Below are 17,997 nucleotides of genomic sequence, written 5' to 3' on the forward strand. Positions count from 1 at the left end.
AGTAGATAAAAAAATGAATCCTTATGTTACACATCTGAAACTAATATAATATTAAATGTCAGTTATACCTCAAAAAAATGGGGAGGGATTACATTTCAGATGATAAAAAAAAAGTTTTTTAATTAAAAAAAAGAATATGTCTTAGGAATTTGGAGCCACTGTGGCTTAGGAAGAGCCTTTCACAAAAAGGATCAAATGAAATAGAAGCTAGTGAAAACCATGATGGTTTCAGAGGCCTAATATAGAATCAGCAAATCCAACCTGTATTTCCTAAACACTTCAAAAACAGTATGGACAGATTCTTCACCTGATGTAAATGTTTTATTTTAAAATCTATGTACACTGAGAAACATAGCTAATCTTACACCCAAGAGAAAAATAAAGCTGTCTCCTTTAAAATAATGTTAGTAATGGAATTAACCATCTAATAAGGAAAAAAGATAAGCAATATCAAGTAATTTATCCAAATAGTATTACTAGGAAATAGTTTGAGTATAGTAAATTATAAAAATGTAATATGGTGAAAGAAATTTAGTTTATAAAGAAACCAAACATAATATGTAGCTATTGCTTAACTTTGGAATAAGAAATAATTTGAAGGAAAATATAAAAGCTGGTGCTACAAAAGGAGTACCTGTATTTTGAACCTGAAGGTGGAAAAACAATGTTTAATAAATTAAATTTATATCCATATGAAGTAATATACTAGAACTTGACCAGTGAAATTCATTTGGAAGTCTCAGTAGGCAAGAATTTTAAAGAATGCTTTCTTCAAAAATGTTAGAATAAAATATTGACATCCATATTTTTTAAATATTTGTAATCTAACAGTTTTAAAACTGTTACTTAATTAGCGTAGAAATTCTAGAGAGTCAAACATCGTTAAGGGATTCAAGGAATGATAAACTCAAAGCAATCTAGCAATAAATAAATGAATATTTCAGTAAGTATTGGTAGGACATACAACAATTATGTCAGGAGAATGAATTTATATCTGCAGTATGTTACAGGAAATTCTAGATGGTCAAAGGGTTAAAAGCTGTTTTTGGCTGTTCTGTTTGTATAAAATTATATAAAACTATACACTTATATAAGTTTGTCTAAACTTATATAAAACACAGATGTTTATCTACATGGGCCTGATAAGCATAAAGTAACATTTTATTACAATTACTGCATAAATGATTGTTTCTAGTTTTCTGTTACATCTCCACCCCATCTCCAGTTTCCAAGGTGGGTGGCAACGGTAGAGAATAGGTGTTGGAGGCCTCGGTTCTGACTTTGAATCTGTCCCATAGATGCCATCTGTGCATGGGCAATGTCCTTCCCACCCTGGAACCTCGTTTTCCCTATGGAGAGTTACTAAATGGATGAAAGAGAGGAAAAGGGAGGATACTCAGTGAGCAGTAAAACACTGTGTAATTATTATGTTACATGAGAAATAGAGCTCCGAAGGACCTTTTGGGAAATGACATGAAATAAAGGAATACTAATTTCAGATACTTTGACAAACTGTAAAATATTTTTCATTAATTAGTTCATTAATATGTGAGTCTATAATAAAGTTGTCCTTTCAGGACTTTAATACTATGACTATGAACTTGGTTCATCTGCTTTGGAAATGGCGGTTAGTGCTAAACAGTTATTAATGATTACTAAGAAAGACTAATGGACAAATACTTTCCCCCTAAGTCTTTTTGAAACATAGAAGATAGTTTAGTCATTTTAGAACAGTGAATTATCAAGTATTAATACAAATTTGAATTGTTGAACCACAGGAAGTACCATAGAAAATGAGAGCCTCCACCCCCGCCTTTTTTTTGTAAAAGAGTATATTGAGTGTTTTTTGTCATTGGTTCTTGAAGCATGAATACTGAGGTTTGTTTATTCTCCTTCAAGAAATTACTCTGGTTTTCCTCCCCCTGAAAAATGGGAGAAAATAATTCTTATCTATAAAATCGTCTTAGGTTGGCTTGTTACCACAGAATGTGAATGTCGTAAGGAATGCCTCTGAAACAAGGGAACATTTTTTTTTCTTAGTTTCTTATATCTTTTTTTCAGATGTAGTTTTGTTTTGATTACTTGGCCTAATTATTTCAAGAAGCTAAGCAGCATGTTTTGTGTTCTTCCAATTCTGTTTGATATTTAAAGTGACTGAGACATTTGGAATAGTTCCAACACTGAACAGTTTTTCATTTAAAATAGAGTAATTCCCAGGACACCGTGGCACAGAAAGTGAATAACCACTTAGCAAAGCATCTTAGTTGGATTTGGAGCATTAGCATGAGCTTAAACAAAATACATAGGCCATTATTAGTACCTGGAGAGGGGAAAAACAATAAAGCTTGTGTTTCATAGAAAACAGAAAAGGATAGTCAAGAGTATAGTCCTTTTAACAGTGAACTTAAGGGGCAAAATATGAGTAGATTTTCAGTATATGTAATGATTTACTAGAGATTAGGAAATGACTCATCAGCAGTATATATCTTTGTATTAACCAGACCATCAGCAGGAAAGGATGAGAAGTTTGTAGAAAATGTGTAGGAGGAGGGAAGGGCATTGAAAGTCCAATCACTTACATTTTTCTCTCAGCATATTTGATCAGAATACAGAGTCAGAGGACTTGTTATAGTCACGTTACTGTACCAATTTACCTAGAAAATTAGAAACTATGATGTGAATGTTATTTTGCATATAATTCCCATGTTTCTGGATTGCTAAATCTATTTGTTTCACATACATAATTCTCTGCCCCGTGTAAATCTTTCAAACTCAGAGCTAAAGATATTGTCCATGTTTATAAATTCCAAACATCTAGATATTTGATTAATTCCTGCTCTGATCCATATGCTTTCCTTATATAAACATAGCTTAAATGCATTTCTGTGGCTTAACTAGTTGTTTTTGAGCCCAGATGGTAGTGATTATAAAAAAAAATCACCTATTTTCCTGTGTATACTTCTTCCTTTCACAGTTGAAAAGGGCAGGCAAAAGAATGCCAGAAGTTTGTGTATCCAGACACAGACATCTCCAGATGTGCTCTCCTCTGAAAAAACGCTCGAGTTGGCTCAATATAAAACAAAATGTGAAAACCAAAGTGGATTTATCCTGCAGCTCAAGCAGCTTCTTTCCTGTGGTAATACCAAGTTTGAAGCATTAACAGTTGTGATTCAGCATCTACTCTCCGAGGTAAGGATGTCTACCCTCTAACAGTCTTTCTCGTTGAGGTGGCGGGTGGGGGGGGGGGGGGGCGGGCGGGGGAGTAGGGGGGCGGTATTCAAGATTCATTCATCTTGTCTTAGGAATACTTCCCAGTTGATGAATGGTACCAGCAGGTAGAATTCACCCAATTATGCTTTGTCAACTCACTTGGTACCTGAGTCACTTTCTAAAAATTTGGGATCAAAACATTTCTACTACTTTCTTTTCATTTCCAGAATCCCTTAGACCAACAGTGGCATGAGATAATCATTATATCCATCTCCAGCCTATATTAGCATTATCATTTTTTCACTGTATTTTTTTGTCTAACTGTACACAGCTTTCCGTATTACCTTTAGTTTAATGCTTTGGAAAATGAGATTGATTATATTTGTGGGTTAAAGAACACTTCTGGGGTAACTCACAGTATGTGTCGGGGACTCTTGAGAATTTCCACCCATTCCTAAAATAGTTTGTGGTACGACAAATGCAAAACAGATTTTCTTTACTTCCTTATTCTTCCCTGACATTCTTCAAAGATGTTAGCTCAGGGACTAGTTAGAATTCATTGAGAAGACCAAGTTTCTGGGAACGGATGCTACTGGCCTAGCAACAAAAACTGCAGTTACCTAAGGGGGAGCACTGGGATGGGATTATATTTTAGTTCTTTAGATATTTTTTTAAACATTTATTTATTTGAGAGAGAGAGGGAGCGCACGTGCTTTAGCTGGGGGAAGGAGCAGAGGGAAAGAATCTCAAGCAGATCCCTGATGAGCAAGGAGCCCGACCCAAGGCTTGATCTATCGTGTGACCATAAGATCATGAGCTGACCCGAAATCAAGAGTCAGTTGCTTAACCCACTGGGCTACCCAAGCTTTTTAAAATATTTTTAAATCACAGTCTAAAAGGATGGGTATCACATAACATCTCAAGAAGAAAACTGTTCCATTTGCTTATTCTGGAGTTCAGCTCAACCCAAAAAACCTATGTTCATTGCCTACAGAGCTACGGTGATATAGTTGCCAGCCTGGGGCAGGGGAGCGAGGCACTTGATCAAGCCAGGCTCTTGGTCTGTGCCTTTGCAAGTTACCAAGCTAACAGACAGTTAAGATCAATACTTGAACATTTTACAGCTTTGTCCAGAAACATTTTTTTGAAAGGGAGATGGAGACATTTAACTAGTTTTGTTTTTTTTTTTAAGATTTTATTTATTTATTTGACAGAGATCACAAGTAGGCAGAGAGGCAGGCGGGGGTGGGGGGGGGAAGCAGGCTCCCTGCAGAGCAGAGAGCCCGATGTGGGGCTCCATCCCAGGACCCTGGGATCATGACCTGAGCTGAAGGCAGATGCTTTAACACACTGAGCCACCCAGGTGCCCCATTTACCTAGTTTTCATACACAATAGTATATAGCCCTTCTGTTTAATATGTTTAATATGTAAGGAAGGAATTGGAAAGCTGGCTTATTTAACCAAGGAAGCTAAATTGGAAATGACATAATATCAAATGTCAGAAAAAATTAGTTTTTCTATTTTGTGATAAACCAATTACTTTGTTTTACTATATCTAGCATAATGAACCCCTCATTCAACTCCTTTCTCTCCCTTCCCTCCCATGTGAGATGAGTCAAGTGTTGTGAGCCCTCATCCCACATTGTTGCTCCCCCTTTTCCATTCATACTGATGCCAGCATTGTTCAGACTCTGGATAACTGTCCAATAGATTATGATAACTTCTTAATTAGTCTTTGGGCCTGCACTCTCTTCACTATAATCTACCCCAAGCACTGCTAACAGATTCATCTTTCCAAAGCATTCCACTCTACTGATTAAAACCTTTAGTGGTTTTTCCATTGTCTACAGCCTACCTGTCCAATCTGGCAGCTACTAGCCTTATGAAGCTACTAGGTCTTAAAGTGCAGTAAGTCTAAACTAAGATATGCAGACAAGCGTTAAAATATACGAATGGATTTCAAAGACAGTATGAAAAGGGGTGTAAGATACTTTGTGAATAATTTTGAAATGATAATGTGTTGGATATACTGGGTTAAATAAAACACATTAAAATTTAATCTTATAAACTTATAAGAAATGTGGCTACTAGGAAACTAAAATTACATACATGACTCACATTATACTTCCTCTGAATGACTCTGGGGTGTAACTTGAAATCTAAGGCTATAATTTGGCACGAGCTGCCTTTTTAGCCTCACTTTACTGCCTCTCTGCTCCTGTTTTGTAATTAGTGAGGGGGAGGAGACATAAGAGGGATATAATGTTGGTTGAATATTTAGGAAGTTCTAAACATTAAATGTTATCCAAAGACACCAGTTGGAATTTACTAGGAAGAAAATGGAAGCGTAGAGCTGTTAAGTAACTTGACTATCAGTAGACAGATAGAGGAAGACCAGGACTGGCACCTGGGTCTAAGACACTAGGAACTCAAAATCACCTATGAACTTCCTGTGCTTTTTCATCCTTGGTTCAAATACCATTACTGGGCTACTGCCCTTCTCCCTAATACACCGACATGTTCAGCGCTTACAGTAGCATCCCATCACTACCTACATGTGATTCACATGGATTCATTATACAAACAGCCAAGTAGAAAATGCAAGTTAAATAGATCAGGCAGGCCTGTCTTCCATGGTCCTCGGTGAGGAAAGGCCCAGAAGTGGATGTGCGATGAAAGACCCGTATCTGTTCTTCCTTTGCTTCCTAAATCCCTCGTGTGGCATGAACCTTCCACAGTCTGCATGCTCCTGGGGTTTCAAGATACTTTTTTCCCATACAGCCTGGCCCGCAAACACAAACCAAACACTTGATGAGATGCTCAGTGGGAGAAGGCGTAGATGGAACACTAGAGGAAAAACCTCACTCAATTGGACACAGCGACAGATGTTTTGTCAGTCAGCAACAAGGCAAACTCTTACTGAGTTTCTGGGATACTTTCACTGTACGGGAAGTTCATCTTGCACCTGACTTTAAAGGTTTTAATGCCCATGTAATTGTGACTCCACTGAATTTCTTAAAATTCAGCTCAAAAGCTCCCTCCTTTAGGGGCACTTGGGTGGCTCAGTCTGTTGAGTATTTGGCTCTTGGTTTTGGCTCGGGTCATTATCTCAGGATCATATATTCAGCCCTGCTTACAGGGAAGTATGCTTGAGGATTCTCTCCCTCTGCCCTTCCCCCTGCTTGCACGCACATACACACACAATCTCTCTCTCTTCCTAAAATAAATAAATCTCCAAAACACAACAAACTCCCTTTTTTATTTCATGGTCCTTCTAGCTCTGTGTTCAGTCTACCTTCTGGATTCTAGGAGCACTTAGATTTCTCTGTCACTCTCTACCTTATGTTACAGATAACCATCTGCACTCTTTCTGCTTTTTAAGACCAGGCGCTCACTGAGAACAGGATCTGTGTCTAGTTCCTTCTTAGGAACCCACCCCGGCAGCTATGACAGGGCTTTATATGTAAAAGATGTGTCGTCTGTACCTGAGCGAACAAATGAATGGGGAAGATGGATTCCCAGATGTAAAGACGAACATATAAGGTCGTTATGTAAATGTTCTTTGCGCTTTAAAACCAATCAGCAAATATTTACTGATTGCCTAATGTGTACAGGACACTGTTATAAAACAGAAAGGAAAGCATAACCAGGGGAAAAGTTAAGTAATTCTTCAGAACAATTTTCCTCTTAACCCTTTGGTCCTCTCATTCCATTAGAGAAGTGATTGATTGACTGATTGATGTACAGATGGGTAGATATGGATGGTAGATGTCGACTGATCTGTATATACATACATATCTTATTGCTAAGGTTTTCTAAATGGTTTTAGAGCATTAGAGTGTGGATAAGAAGGATTGATTATAGGGAATCCTAGAACTATGACTTATCCTTTTGTTGCCAATCTAATAATGATAGTTCATTATCTATAAGTTCTATAAGTGCCTCCTCAATCTGGAAACTAACACCACACTTTCTGTTTCCCGGAGGACACGCTGTTGCTGGTTTTAGTTTGTTCCCAACGTCGGTTTATCCTTGCATAGTTGTGCAGTGTTCTATACAAACCACCAGTGTGAAGTCTAACCTAAAGTTGTACCCAAATAAGGTGAATTTGGAAAAGACACTAGCAGTCTACTATAAGTAAAAATGTCTCAGAACAAAATAGAGTGGATGCGATTCATCATGTGAATGGTGGGGAGGAGGTCAGAGACAGCACACATCTGAGCCATCCAACAGGGCTCTTTTCTGCAAAACCCCCTGTGCTATGGATGCTTTTCAACAGCTAACAGATTCAGGCCCCCTGATGGGACGGCAGCCAGAGCTTAAGTGCCTGTATCCAGGGGACTCCTAATTAAATTATAGTGAATCCAGTTTTTCCTTGGAACACTTCATACATTTAACACATGCATAGAAAAGCATATTTCTATCCAGATACCTACCTCTCTCTTTTTTCATATTGTGTGGAATTCTGCATGTTAAAATACAAAGAGGATTAAATAAACTTTTTATCTAGACTATAAAGAGTTTCTCATCTATGACAGAAACACTGATTTAGGAGCAGCTGAATAAAAAGAAACAGGCAATCAGTATCAGATGACAAAATGTGTTTTTATCATCTACAAGTAAAGGATAGGTATCTTAAAGGGCAAGTTCCCAAAGAGAGTCAGGCAGAAACTGACACGGACTATGGTGTGGACACTGCAGTTGGCATTTCACATAAGATTTTTTTAAAAGCCCTTGGTTTTTCCATTATCCTGTACTGCTTCCCCCCAAGATGAGGTCATCTGCCTTGAGTGATGACTGAAGAATTGAGCATGGACATTTTAGACCTACCTAGGTCCCAAGCTTCTTTTCTTTTTATAAATGTATTTAATTGAGAGAGAATGAGCAGGGGAGAGGGGCAGAGGCGAGGGAGAGGCAGACTCCCCACTGAGCAGGGAGCCCGATGCAGGGCTCAGTCGCAGGACCCGGGGATCATGACCTCAGCCAAAGGCAGACACTAACCAACCGAGCCACCAGGGCGCCCCAGTTCCAAGCTTCTTGAGGACAAGAACCATGTCTTAAATTTCTTTCATGTTTCACCCAGCATCTGGAATGGTCCTTGATTAATTGGTTCATAGCAATAACTTGCCAACCAATTTAGAAAGATAAATGTCTTCTCTAGGCTTTGAGGGGAAGGAGATGGTAACTGTGATTCACACTGAGGTTTATTTAACGGGTCTGGTAAAGACCACGCATTCCAGATTGTGAAGGTGGGACGCACGTGGCAAGTGGGACTTGAACAGAGCAAGGAAGGAATTAGGAGTCTGTACAGGACTGGAAGATTGAGGTTCTTAGAACTAGGGTAAAGTTTCTTTTTCACATATCCCATGGAATACTTTTTTCGAGTGAGGGCATTGGTGTGTACAAAGAATATGGGACATGAGCCTAGCAGCCCTCTGCGAGGTGGCGTGGAGGGTTGCTCTCACTGGTGCAGGAATGAATTGGTGGAGATCAGGACTGCGGCGGAGGCGGCACTAATAGAGAAAGTGTGGTAGATTCAAGACTCATTAGAACTGACTCACTTTGGAACAACTCATTTAGACAAGAGACTGGCTGGTGACCTCACAGCCTTCCTGTCACTTGTACTCGGATTGACGGAGCTTGGAAGATACCAGTGGCTTCTGGGCATTGAGTAAGGAAGGTAGAGTGCGGGAGCGTTGGGGGAAGTGTTCACACGGACTGAAATTCCCTGTCCCCCAAATCTCTTTAAGAAGCCAAGGGATCACCATAAATGACTCTTAATCTCACAAAACAAACTGGGGGTTGCTGGGGGGAGGTGGGACTGGGAGAGGGGGAGCGGGCTATGGACATTGGGGAGGGGAGGCGAACCATAAGAGACTATGGACTCTGAAAAACAACCTGAGGGTTTTGAAGGGTCAGGGGTGGGAGGTTGGGGGAACAGGTGGTGGGTGATGGGGAGGGCACGTTTTGCATGGAGCACTGGGTGTTGTGCAAAAAGAATGAATACTGTTACGCTGAAAAAATTAATAAAAAGGAAAAAAAAAAAAAAAAAAAAAAAGAAGAAGCCAAGGGATCACGTGGTATGTATCTCTGCTAGATGTAAACATTTCCACATTACTCCTAGAAACTATACATCAGCTTAGTTTTTCAGTCCTCACTTAGCATATTTAGGAAAGTGTGAGAAGTAATTTAACTTCTTGCCAGTTTTGCCTTCTACTAGCAATTTAACTACTATTAGAAAGTGCATTTTAAGTAAGTCTGAATGTTTTGCAGGATTGCTTGTGGCTATTAAGCTTTAGGTTTCCTTGACATGGAGTGACAAAGCTTGCTAATACTTACTTGAACTAAATAAATTGCTAAGCAAACAAAATTAAGGTTTGAATTCATGGCATCAAGAGAAGCACGTAATATATGTATTTTTATGTGCTTTCCCCCCAATTTTATCCAGGTTGATTTTCTTCAAGGCTTAATTTCTATATCAGAAAACTCATGACTTGTTCATTTTTTAAAAACCTGGACTCACTGATTTGTGATTTCAGAACAACTTAATACTGTACTTTAAAATCAAGCATTTAGGGGTACCTGGGTGGCTCAGTGGGTTAAAGCCTCTGCCTTCGGCTCAGGTCATGATCCCAGGGTTCTGGGATCAGGCCCTGCATCGGGCTCTTTGCTCCGTGGGAGCCTGCCTCCCCCCGTCTCTCTGCCTGCCTCTCTGCCTACTTGTGATTTCTGTCTATCAAATAAGTAAATAAAATCTTAAAAAGAAGCATTTAGAATACATTAACAGCAAAACATACTCCATGAAGACATGTCCTGAAATCGCAGTCACTGTTAACTGTCCATATGACAGTGTTAGCACGTTGTTCCTTAAGTTCTCAGCTCTTTAGTGAGAGACCATCACAAAGTAAAAAAAGCTTTGGATGATGTCTGCTCTCCAAGTCTCAAATCATCAGCATTTCACACTTGCCCTTTAAACACCAGTGGACCATGTTCTAAGCGTTGAGATTAAATTTTGCAGCAAGCACCATCCGTTTCATTGATAATGTCATTTTAAATTGTAAATCACAAAACGCACACTTGGATTTTTCTTCACCTAGTTCATAGGCTTCTTCAGTATACAGGTTTTGGAGAACAAGTTTTTCTTTTCTCCTGATAAGTGTGATAATCTAATGACCTCAATTAAAGAGGGGGACTAAAAAGGCTCACAAATCTAAAAATAACTCCATTATCCAGGCAGAGAAGGTCTGTTTTTCTTTCCACTGTACCAGCTGATATTTAAGTAAGTGGCCATCGATCAGTCTAATGTCTGGCTCTCGTTTTTCATAAATGAAGGGCTGTGGCTTTAAGTAATCGCAGGCTGCTTGTGCCAAAGGCAGAAGCTGCAGAATCAGCTTCTGCCAGGAGAGAGGCATACGGTAACCTGCAGGACACGAAGTAAGGCTAACCGAGGACCAATGGCGCTCCTCCCGATAGAGCTTTGAATGTAGGCAGACCCGACTGGTGGGTGGTGTGGCCACCTGTGCACTTCTTGGACAGTGCGGGGGGTGGGGACAGTTGGAGACAGAAGCTGGAAAATGGGCTGCTCCAGCAGCAAAATGTGCCTCTATCCTCCATGTGCAGCAACAAGGGTAATTAGTATTTGCTTCTAGTGCGTTTCTGGAAGAATATCAGGGACCGAGGCAGAGGTGGTCTGGAATTTGTCGGGGGGCGCTTTGAATGGCACGCAGCTCTTGCCTGCAGAAGACTCGGTCTCATGATCTCTGCAGTAGTGTAAGCAGGCTGCCGCGGGAGCTCCGTCCGGGTGATCCTAGTGAGGGCTTTGAATTCTGCCTTTTCCTTAGTTAAGCCCTGGTGGTGGGGCATCTACCTTTTAAAAAACTATTGCTGTGTGTGTGTGTGTGTGTGTGTGTGTGTGTGATCTCTTTGAGTTGCTGGGAACTTGGAAATTGTTCTTCTTTGCAGTATAAATAATAGCTTTTTTGATACTGAAACAGTTGCCTGATTCCCTTTGATTTGTTTCCCTAATGTAGCCTTACAATTATAGCTGATCCCAAATATAATAATCCTTAGAAAACTAATGTGGTGCTGAGTAAAATTAATCTAATTTTGTCTTTTTTTTTTGAAGAATTGTTTTTTGCTGTAGCTTTATAACAAACTTGTATGTCCCTTTTAGAAGGATTGACCTTGCAACAAAACTTTTTTTTATTTGCAAATACAGGACAAAGTGCATATAAGTGCATACGTTTAGAACATTAAATATTTATCTTAAACTGATTACTGCTTTATTGCCTTTGGAGGAGGAGAATGCATTAAGCCTTAAGTATGCATTTGCTGAGAGGTTCTGCGGTTCAGCAGTGAAGATGGCTCCAAGTAAATATTTTTAAAAGTACCATGCAGTGCCTCAAATGAAAGTTTCACAAGGACCTGAGAAAATAAAGATTTTTGAAACATGAATTTCCTTAACAACTAAGGGACATCTGTGTTTTTTGGGTTTTTTTTAACAACACAAACTGTTAGTCTAAATGATTCATATCTTGGCTTCTCCATTCTGAGTCTCATTTTCCTGGTGATAACAAATGTGTGCCTTTCTGAAAGGGACCCTCTTGAAAACATTAGTAACTTGATGTGTGTTTTCCGCAGCGGGAGGAAGCCCTGAAACAACACAAAACCCTATCGCAAGAACTTGTTAACCTTCGAGGAGAGCTAGGTAAGAGGTGTTTTTTTTTTTTTTTTTTTTAATTTCTTTGTTGGTTTTTGTTTTGTTTTGTTTTTACTAAGTTTCACAGCACCAGGGGACAGCTGGAAAATTTGGTTTTTCTATCTGCATGGCGGCTGGAGTTGCATGTTGGCAGTGGCTAGCTGTCCCACTCTGGTATCTGTGCAAACACTTACTATCAACATTTCTTTTGAATCTTGGCAGCTTGACCTCCAGTTCACAGAATTCCTGGCACTGATCTGACTAAGCCTAGCAGAGCTTCTGATGACCAAAACATTGCTCTTCCTAAAGACAGAGTAGAGTGATTTCTGGAATTGTATGCGTTCCTGTTAAATAATCCCATCATATTTTTTTTCTGAACCTCTTTCTGTGTTAAAGAGTGATGAGAAAATGCCTTCTCTGATCATAGTAACTACATTACACTTGCTTGGGGGCACTTTGAGAGCAGTGAGTCTACAGAAAAGAAGGATACATGCATCCAGGGTGGCCTGCCTGGAGAAGGCATCCTCTGTGCCCCTGTTACAACTTGAACAGGGCTTATGGTGAATAAGAACCTGGTTCCTCCAATAGCCTTGGGTCTCTGATGTCTGTAGCACCTACTACCCAGGGCTGTGGTTCCCAAGCAGAGCTCAGTTTTGGGTCTTGTCTCTCCTGGAAGGGTCCTCAGGGTTCGGGCAACAGAGGCAGTACTGCCCTCCCTACCTCATGTGCTATGTTGGACTGAGCCAGCTGCCTTGGGATCCCCCAGTCAGCCACGGGCACCTCAGCCCTGGAGAATCAGCTTCTGACTTTCGCTTCAGCCAGGTCTGGAGTTGTTCATTAAAAGGCTGAGTTCCTTGCCCTTTGCAGTTTTCTGTGTATGCTCACAGCCTCCTCTTCAAGTGTGAGTGGGTGTGTGTATAAATAATGCAAAAGCAACAGCCAGTGTTCATCCAGTTCTAGAAGAAACTGCCCATTTTTCTTTGGACAAGATCAGAATTTCAATATTGTCAGTATAATTTGCTGGACTTGAAGGTTTTCTTCCCCTGCCCACAACCCCCTTGAAGGCAAAGATCAAAGAGCAGTTAATGTGGGGCCATGACTTGTCTCTGCACTCCTCTCCCCCCCCGCCCCCCACCAACGAGAGGCAACCCCAAAGTCCTGGCTCACCCTCCAGGTTCTTAATACCTGGCCAGGGCATCATTTTCTCCTGACCTTATTTTAGGCTATGGAAATGAAGAACTCTTTATAAAAAAATAATATTAAGACAGATGGAACTTCAGGACCCCGAAGACTCGCGAGTTCTAGGGAAACAGTTCAAGGAAACCATAGCCGAGAAACAGGCTTCTGGCTGTAGCGCTCAAGGCTTTCTGCCGTGTCAACCAGACTGCTCTCCTTTCGATCGCCCAGATGACCAACTTAATTTGCTTTTGTCTGTGCCTTAAATAGTGTAATGGAGCTGGAGTGAGCAGGTCAGGAAAAAGGCCTTTGTGTGTGTGTTTCAGAGTTCGTTTTGACCCAGTGGAGGTGGAGATGAGCCTACCTGCTGGTTCACATTTCAGCCTCTCCCCGAGACGAGACTGAAACAGCGGTGGAACACTGCGCTCATTCATGCTGCTTGAATGGGAGATCCTCTTTTTACCTGTTAGCGGAGAGCACAGTGAAATGATCCGAATGGGGATCCAGGTCCTCAGCACTCCTGTTGGTCACAGAGCCTGACAGGAAATAGCCTGCCAGTTAGTACCCATTCTCCCCTTTTCTTCCATTTGTGATGAGGAGAATGTGCCCTGGTGTGTTTTCCTGCCTCTGGCCAAGTGTCCAGATGCAGTGGTTGGCCTGTGTGTATCGTTCATCACACAGGCGGGGGCTGGTTGAACCCGGAAGTAGAGGATTCTGGTTAGGAGAATGAGTGAGACGGCAGTGGGAGTGACAGCAGAGGGGACGACGGGGAATGTGTCGTTGCTCCTGTGGCATGAGGTAGGACTGCTCAAGGAACTATGGAAAGCATTTGGGGACTGGTTTCAGTCCCATGAGGGGAAAGAAGGGAAGGCTTTACGTAGTTCTTCTGATGGAACAGTCCAGGAAGAACATCCTAAGAACTTGAGAGGAATTGTTCGTAGCATGAGCCGAGATGAAAGAAGATAGGTTACATAGCAAAGTGGGAAATGCAGTCTTAAAGTTTGAGGCAATAGTATAGAATGCTTAGACTGTGTGGTCACACTGTCAGGGTCCAGATCTTCGGTGGCTGGGTGATGTAGGAGCAAGTCACGTTGACAGGGTTTGAGTCGCAGTTTCCTTCTCTATTCAGTGGCACTAATAATGGTCTGCTCCGGGGTGGTCGTGAGGATGACATGAGGTAACTCCCTGTGAAGTGCCTAGCACCAGGTGTTACCTGCTACTAAGTAGTAGGAATTCACATGTGTGCAGTTTATAGCTGTGTAGTAATTACCCACATTGGCTGTTTTGGGGGGCATGGACTACACTGCAGGAAGGAATTGTAATTAGACTAAATACTATTAGAAACCCCTCAGGATGGGTTGGGTGTTTTGTTTGTTTGTTTTCCGACTCCAAGGGCAGTGAGACATGGTGGGTCCCTTCCTGATGCAGTAGAAGGGCTTGCGATGTGGAGTCTGCGGTGTAGGATTGGGTCCACGTGTTCTAGCTAGGAGTTGCCTCACTTCTTTGAGTCCAGCTTCCTCACAGGAGAAAGGAAGTTAATGTGTATTTGGCTGGATTGTCATGGAGCTTGGATAAAACAGTGAGATGTATGAAGCAGCTGTCATAGTGCCTGGTCCGCCACAGGCACCTCAAGTAGAGAAAGAGCTGCTACCATCGCTATCATCCAGGTGTCCACCATTTCTCTCCAAAATAATGAGGGGCTCTTGTTGTCAGTCTCCCACTGGATACTGTTTCTTTCTCTTCTCTATGAAACTATAGGCAAGGTTCCTAAACTTAAGAACTACAAAAATAATAGTAATAATATAATAAAGGACAGTTGAAACTCAGGAGCACTGAAACCTAAGTAGAGTCTGTGATAGTGACCTTTGGAATCTAACTGCTTCCAACCATCTGCTCCATTGACTGACTTTCCTGTTGTCTCACTGGTTACTCTGACAAGTGTCCTCTACTGCCAAGTTCACCCAACTGAGCTCAGAACAAAAGCGATAAGGCTCCCCCCGCCCCTGGAGTCCTCAATACTTTACAACCATATATCTATTGTGTCTTGTGTTTTCTTGTTGTCTTCAGACAGTAAATTGCTTCATTTCAGAGATTCTTTTCTCCTTACTATGGAAAAAATATATATGCTTTCCATTTTCCCAAGTAATTGATAAGAATTGATGGGCATTTGAAGTGTTTGAGTGTTGGTTTCTTTGTATTTAAGGACATTGTGTGGAAATTAAAATTGCAAAGTGAGAGGAAAATAGCCCAGAGTTTTGGTAGCCTTGACAAGCTTTTATTTTTGCATATTCTCTTGTGTCTTTGTTTATATGAATATATATGACTTCATATCTTGACTTGTTTGTGAAGTTATGACTTACATAGAGTGGAATGCTTGTTGATAAACACATATATAAGCTACACCTTTATCAAGGTATTGAAGATCTCTGTTCTCCCAGAAAATCTCCTCATGCTCCTTTCTGGTCAATGACCCCCCCCCCCCACCCCAAGAAGCAAATACTGATCTGATTTTTATCATGTAGGTTATCTTGTGTATCTTAGAATTTCATATAAATGGAAACATGCATTATGTTGTGTCTGATATTTTTCACACAGAAAAAATCCTTTTGAGATTCATTCTTGTTATTTTATGTGTCTTCTGATCTGTCTAGCTCGTGTCAAACACTTTTCCATCTTGCCTCTTAGTCTTCATTACAGTTGTGTTGAATGACTTGGGAAAGTCTTGGTGGATGTTGCTTGATTTCACTAACCCCTTTAGGGTTGGGGTATAGTGAGGGTTTCATCGTCCACTGTTAACCCATCCATTCCTCTGGTTTCAGCTACAACCTGTAGGGTCATGATGCACTGATTTATTATCCTAGTTCTCTCCATCCAAGCTGTAGATGTGTTTTGCCCAGTGCAGAGCTGCCTCCAGGAGAGCCAGTAGTATAATCAGACCTTCGGACTCCCCAACCCCTTGCTTCCTGAATGTTCTGCAGTGTCTCCTCATTCAGGCCTCTTTTCCTCAAAGTCTGTTCATCGTCTTCTGCAATGACATCATCACTCACTCACCACCTAAGGTAACAACAGGTATCATACGCCTTTTCCTCCATCTTCTACGTGATAGTCTGTGTTCTAAGTATCGCAGTATCTGGATCTGTCCCTTCTCTGCCTTCTGGCTGCTGCTGTTCTGATTTTAAGCCCCGTAATTGCTCACGCCAGATACATTCCAGTGGTCACCCAACAGGTCACCTTGCTCCAGGCCTGCTTCTGTCCTCTCCACATGCTACCAGGACCGTATTTAAAATAAATCTCACATCTGTCCTCTACTGGACATCTTTAACAAATGTCAGTGACTTCATTTGGGCTGTGGCAGAAAGTCTAAATATCCTCTAGCTGCCATGTATGGCTTGACTGGAACTCTCAGCCCAGCTTCGTGATGTTGGGACATTCCTTTGCCTTCCTTCACACCTTCTTCCCTCTCCTCACACACTAGCTATGGGTCCATTCATACCTCTCTGGCACGTGATATCCTCTCTGCTTGAAATGCTCTCTTCTTTTTTACTGCCTTTCTATTTTTGCTTTTTTTTTTAAAAGATTTTTATTTTTTATTTATTTGACAGAGAGAGATCACAAGTAGATAGAGAGGCAGGCAGAGAGAGAGAGAGAGAGGGAAGCAGGCTCCCTGCTGAGCAGAGAGCCCGATGTGGGACTCGATCCCAGGACCCCGAGATCATGACCTGAGCCGAAGGCAGCGGCTTAACCCACTGAGCCACCCAGGCGCCCCTTTCTATTTTTGCTTCTTAAACATCTCCCTAGCTACAGTACCTCGCTAAGCCCTAATGGAAATATCATATCATCAGCTGAGTTTTACCTTATCTTGCAAGCAAGTTAATTGTGCCTTCTACTGTGACCTTCAAGAAACTCTGTTCTTTGGGTAGTTTCTAGACCTCTTCTCACAATCCAGACCCATGAGCGCTTCAGAGACAGTATCTCCTTCACGTTTGCAGCTCTACCTGCCGATACCTTTGTGCCTGGCACTTATTACCTCAGTGAATGAATGACTTTTATATTGAAGATGGTAACTAGGGAAAGTTGGTATTATCCTTATAAATTATAATACTCAGTGGTTTTGTGTACGAATGTTTTCCTACAAGCCATTTAAAAATAACATGCATGTTTTTAAGACTGAATAGTAATAAAGTAAAGTGAACTATAATTCCCTTGGAAACGTTTTATAATTATGTCTGACAGTGCCAGTTAGATCATTTTGAAAGTGTTAGCCCTTGAAATAGATGACAGTTCAACTTAATGGTCTGTATCCACAGCAAACATTTGGCCTCTGGGATGGAGAATAAGTATATCATTCTGATTCTTTTAAGAGGTGTATTGGATCAAAACCAGTATGATAGAGAACCATAAATTATGATCTTTGGGAGTTCCTACTGCTTTTTGTTAATGTTAATCACTAGAATCACATTTTTATCTAAATTAATGAAGAAAGGTATTTTTTTTTGAAAAGGTATTTTATATGTTTAGGCATCAGCATTAATAGCTAATGTACATCTTTTTTATAGATGTTCCATCTATCTTTATTCAAGTTTTTTTTTTTTTTAATCCTCCTGAGACTTAACTATCTGGTCGAATGAACTAGATTTCAGAACCTTGGAAGCCTCTATTCACAGGCATTCCTGTAAATTTAATATCGTTTGCACTGAGGTGTTTGGACAATGCAGATCTTTTTTATATATTTGTCCTCATTGTTTCTATTTAATGTCACAAATGGGATTCGAACTCTTAATTCGAACTCAATCAAATAGGACTACCTGATTGTTTTTCTGTGTGTATTAAAAATTATGAGCCGGGTATGACGGTAAGATCTACCGAATGCCAACTCTTTCCCGACAACAATACTCAGCTCCAAGTCTACTGG

General features: G+C 40.7%; 1 protein-coding gene across 8 annotated transcripts in view; it reads left to right on the plus strand.

Annotated features, from left to right (window-relative positions):
- MTUS1 (microtubule associated scaffold protein 1) overlaps positions 1-17,997 on the plus strand; it is a 166,384-nt gene that overhangs the window by 127,968 nt on the left and 20,419 nt on the right. For 7 of the 8 annotated variants that reach the window (XM_045988043.1, XM_045988061.1, XM_045988071.1 and 4 more), the window contains 2 exons: positions 2,975-3,189; positions 11,852-11,918. In XM_045988043.1, the coding sequence (XP_045843999.1) occupies positions 2,975-3,189; positions 11,852-11,918 (282 nt within the window). Of the gene's footprint in view, positions 1-2,974; positions 3,190-10,702; positions 10,840-11,851; positions 11,919-17,997 lie in introns of those variants that run through there. The other variant, XM_045988096.1, reaches the window with a different exon arrangement.

This window comes from Meles meles, chromosome 2 (genome assembly GCF_922984935.1).
Source record: "Meles meles chromosome 2, mMelMel3.1 paternal haplotype, whole genome shotgun sequence".
In the NCBI taxonomy this organism is placed as follows: Eukaryota; Metazoa; Chordata; class Mammalia; order Carnivora; family Mustelidae; genus Meles; species Meles meles.